The sequence below is a fragment of the Octopus bimaculoides genome, chromosome 24 (assembly GCF_001194135.2).
Source record: "Octopus bimaculoides isolate UCB-OBI-ISO-001 chromosome 24, ASM119413v2, whole genome shotgun sequence".
In the NCBI taxonomy this organism is placed as follows: domain Eukaryota; kingdom Metazoa; phylum Mollusca; class Cephalopoda; order Octopoda; family Octopodidae; genus Octopus; species Octopus bimaculoides.
Genome location: NC_069004.1, coordinates 25,876,708 through 25,881,073, shown reverse-complemented (window position 1 = coordinate 25,881,073; position 4,366 = coordinate 25,876,708). Strand labels below are relative to the sequence as shown.

General features: G+C 33.3%; 2 protein-coding genes across 2 annotated transcripts in view; one reads left to right on the top strand and one right to left on the bottom strand.

Annotated features, from left to right (window-relative positions):
- The window catches only part of LOC106872638 (NAD(P) transhydrogenase, mitochondrial), an 81,088-nt gene extending 80,037 nt beyond the window's left edge, over positions 1–1,051 (bottom strand). Inside the window, exon 1 of the mRNA XM_052976286.1 lies at positions 883–1,051. The gene's annotated coding sequence lies outside the window, so the exon portion shown is untranslated. The remainder of the gene's footprint in view (positions 1–882) is intronic.
- A 479-nt stretch (positions 1,052–1,530) lies between these two features.
- The window catches only part of LOC106872639 (isocitrate dehydrogenase [NADP], mitochondrial), a 41,599-nt gene continuing 38,763 nt past the window's right edge, over positions 1,531–4,366 (top strand). Inside the window, exon 1 of the mRNA XM_014919699.2 lies at positions 1,531–1,809. Coding sequence (XP_014775185.1) covers positions 1,698–1,809 — 112 coding nt within the window. The 5' untranslated portion in view covers positions 1,531–1,697. The remainder of the gene's footprint in view (positions 1,810–4,366) is intronic.

The window sequence follows — 4,366 nt, the reverse complement described above, 5'->3', positions numbered from 1 at the left end:
TGCATAGGAAAAAAAAAAAGAAAATAGCGAGTTAATTTACATAGTTATGAATTTGTAAAATTAAAAATTCATTATTTCTCTCAGTACAGATGCATCCCTCACTAAATTTAATAAATAATTCAGTCCTGGTATAAAAAAAAAAAAGTTTCCCAGGCAGTGCTTTATGCGGCTGCTCATAATGCTAGAAATAGCAGCTAAATCTCTCAAATTAGACCCAACCGTCTCAAAAAAAAAAAAAAAAGCAGTGGACAATGTAATCAAAACTAAAAAATTGTAATCAAAAACGGAAAAGCAAAAGAAGAAAAACAAGAACAGTCACACCTAAGGTACCTTTTCATTCTGGGTCTCCTCGATCAGAGCTGACCTGGTGGTACACAACATTCGAAACTACCATTAGTATCAATATATATTTTTTATTCCTAAGAGCTCTCAGGTTTATTTAAACGAAATAAGAAACGAGAGGTGTTGAGGTGTTCATGCTTTGGAAATTATCATCCCGTCTTAGGGAGACGTGGGTTCGAGCCCCACGGGTAGCCTTCGACTTTTTTCTATCAAAAAAAGGTTTTTCACCCCAACAATTACATGCTATTATTTATAGCTTTATGTGCTTCGAGATCCACTGTTCCCTAACTTTTTTCGTTAGCATAAGGCCGGCATTTCTACGCGAGGTCCAAGAAGGATGTGGAACAGAAGGGTAGACATAGAGAGAGGAGGGGGAAATAAAGAGAAAGTGATAAACAGAGAAGGTGAGAGGAGAGAGATAGTGATAAAGAGAGAGGGGGGGAAGAGCAAACACGAATCAATTAAGAGCATTTGTATTCATTGACAAATTAACTAAATATTATTTAAAGCTAAACTTTAAATAGGCGTTGAGTTACTTACTTTGAATTCCGACTTTGGCATTCGTGTCAAAAAACGAATAACAAGAAAATATCTAGAAAGGAAAGCAAAGGATCGGTGCTTCTACCAGCAACACAAGCAGAGTCTGGTAAAGAACGAACTGCACATGTAATGGAAGACGAGAGAGAGAAAGAAAGTAAGGCAGACAAAGGAAGAAAGAAATTGAGAGTAATATACAAAGAGAGAGAAAGGAATAAAGAGAGGATGAAAGTACGAGAAAAAGAATGATTCATATGTTGAAGGAGAGGGGGGAAGTAGGAGAAGTAAGAGAAAAATTAAAGCCAGATAAACTAACCAATTAGAAACGCTTATTTAATCATGTGACAAGCAAAGCTGCAACTCATTAAAAAAAATCTACAAGGATGGCAAAAGAGAAAATACAACGATATATGCATATAACAAAACAATGGGGGATGAATGGTTGGTGAATAGTAAATGTCGGTAAGAAATGATACCGACAAGATCTTGACCAGCGTTTTTTTTTCTCTTTTTTAATACTTTAATCATAATTTGAGTGTTTTGTTAACAATCACATCGTTTGTCAGTCACAATTATAGCGCATTTTTAACCACAAGCAACAACCTGTCACCCCTTCCCGCCATGTGGGCTAATAGCATAATCCCATGCTGTAGTGTGGCCCGGAGTCTGTTTAAAGAGAACCTTCTCTCTGTCCGTCTCTGTCTCTCTCCATTTATTTACTGTTCACTCCCTCTATCGGTTTCTCTCTCTATTTATTTCTCCTCTTTCTTTCTAAACCAATTTCGCCACTTCTTTCAGTCGGTTCTTGTAAACGCACCATGGCTAAGGTTGTTGCATCGGTAGCTTCGAAATTACTTGTTCGCCACACATCATCTTCTCTACACAATTTAGTTGCACCGGCAACATTAACTGTGCAGCAGAAACGCAACTGTGAGTATATATTTATTTTAATAGGAAAGAAAAAAAGAAAACTAATAGAATCCATGAAAATTTCTTATACATCAAAGCCACAGTGTGAGGAGAAGGAGGAGGGAAAGTGACAGTTATTCCTTTTTGTTATTAATCCACGTGCCCGAAATAAATTTGTTACTAACTGGGAATTGAAACCGGATCGCAGACCTGATTAGTAAATATAAACCTTATATTTCCTCCGGCACTACTCGCTATAACAGTGTTCAAGAATCATTAAAGAAACCATCCGAATAATTTTTCGCTTAATTCGCGAAATAATATATCTTTAAGAAATCCTGGATATCATAATCCCATTAATTCCTGTTACCCTCTTCTGACAATTTAAATCTTGGCGATCTTTCGGTACGATTACCTAAATATCGGCCTTTTGTTCGTTAATTAAAATTTACAGGATATATTTTACATATAATTATAAATTAATACCTAGTATCGCAATTGCCATGAAGAAATACCGCTTCTTTTAGCATCTAACATTGTCGTAGCCTTTTTTTCTTCAATAATAGTTAAAACTCAGTATGTGTGTGTGTGTGTGTGTGTATTTATACTCCTTTTGTATTGTGAAACCGCTACAGTTTCATGCCTCTTCCGCCCGGCTTTTTCTCATAACTTTTTGGAAAATAGGTTTTTTTTTTTTTTTTTTTTTAAACGAAATTTTACGTAAATGATTATAGTCATGAAATTTCTTTAGTGGCTCTCTATCGCCCTGATTTTTGTTAACACTAATTTCCGTAACTTCATTTGTATGTGTGAACTCCGTATGTTTGACGCGTTAACCTTGCGTATTTGTTCAAAATATATGTATTTTAAAGAGTTATGAGGAATTGATCAGTAGGGTCAAAATGATAAAAGGTGTCTAACCCCCCTCCCCCCCCAAAAAAAAAATTAATCCTAATGTATTTGTTTTGTCTTTTACACCATCGAAAACACATCTGCGAAATGTTTTGTATAAAAATGAATTATTTCAGTAAAATACAATAAAACAAAAGTTAGGAGGCTCTAAACTGTATATATACCGTATAGAGAATCCTTTACATTCATTTTATTGTGAGATTGTAGTTGTTTTATTAAAATATTGATAAAATATATGTCGATTTATCAGTCCCTTTCCACTCTTAGTATTGATTCAGTAAGACGAAATGAGGTGAATATAACTAAAATTACATAATCTGTGACGAAACGAATGTGCTATTGAAATTCGGAAAAGTACCAGCAAACGGCGCCAGTTAAATTTTTTTTTTTTTCTTTTTTTAAACTTTGATTTATTTTCTCTTTTTCTTCGTTTTCCTTATTTTATATGCTCTTCCCTTTCGTTCGCAACAACCTAGTGTTCGGTATGCTTTGTCCTTCGCAAACAAGCCCTTATAATGCTGGTGGGGAAGGTACTGAATGCTGTGGAGTGATTTGTGGGGATTAAGTTTGTAAAAATAGTCGGCCAAAATTATTTTGGCCGCGTGCTTCCTCATAGTCTGTTATATTTAAAAAAGAAAAAAAGGTTTCGACCCCTGCTTCATGACATATTTTTCTGTTTCTCAGTATTGTAGATGGAGATAACACCTTTTATAGATAGACAGGCAGACAAATATATAAATAAGCAAGGTGCGTTTACAGATTTATTCGAAATGATTGTACATATTGCTTCCAGGTTTTCTTGATACATGTACACACTAACACAAAACCGGTTTATATATTTCATTTTGTTCCGAAAATCCGCCAAATTTATTTAACATCTAACGAAGATGGGTAGTGATTTTTTTTAAAGGGGGTTTTCTCACGCCTTCCCCGTTACTTTTCGAGTTATTTTGAGCATCATTAATTTAGACTCTGCAAATATATTTAAATCGGAAGCTGATTAGAATTAGTATTAGCAAATTAGTAATTACAGTTGTTGGTAATACTATTTAGTACGATTTTGTCATATTTACCCGTGGATAAGTCGCACCGTTTTATAGAGAATTGATTTATGGATATAAATCGTTTGTTTTTTATGTATATAAATATATTTTGTTTGCAGTTGTAATTATATTTTCTTTTTAGATATATATAAAAGTTTTTTAAATATAAATTTATATTCATAGTTTTTGTATATATAAACTATGAATTTATATTCATAGTTCTTGTATATATTGTTCTTATAAGAATTAAGTTCTTAATTATATATGAAATTATTGTATAGATATAATTCCAATTCTTGGATATAAATAGAATTAGAGGCTGCTGATAGAAATAAATGTGTGTGTGTACAAAAGGTTTTTTAAAAAATCAGTAGAACCCTTTAAACCTGATCAATTTCTTATCAAAATAAATTCAAACTTTTTTGCTGATTGTGAATTCTTGATGAACTAAAAGTCGGTTTAAAAAAAAATGAAAAAGAAAAGCGTAATCGTATAAGTGCCAAGAATTGTCTGTCCAGCCACCAAACCCTAATTCGTATTGATTTCATTTCCTTGCTTCCAATTTCCGTTTTTGAATGGTTTCTGTATTGTATTATTTCCTTCTTGTGATGAATTTCTTGACT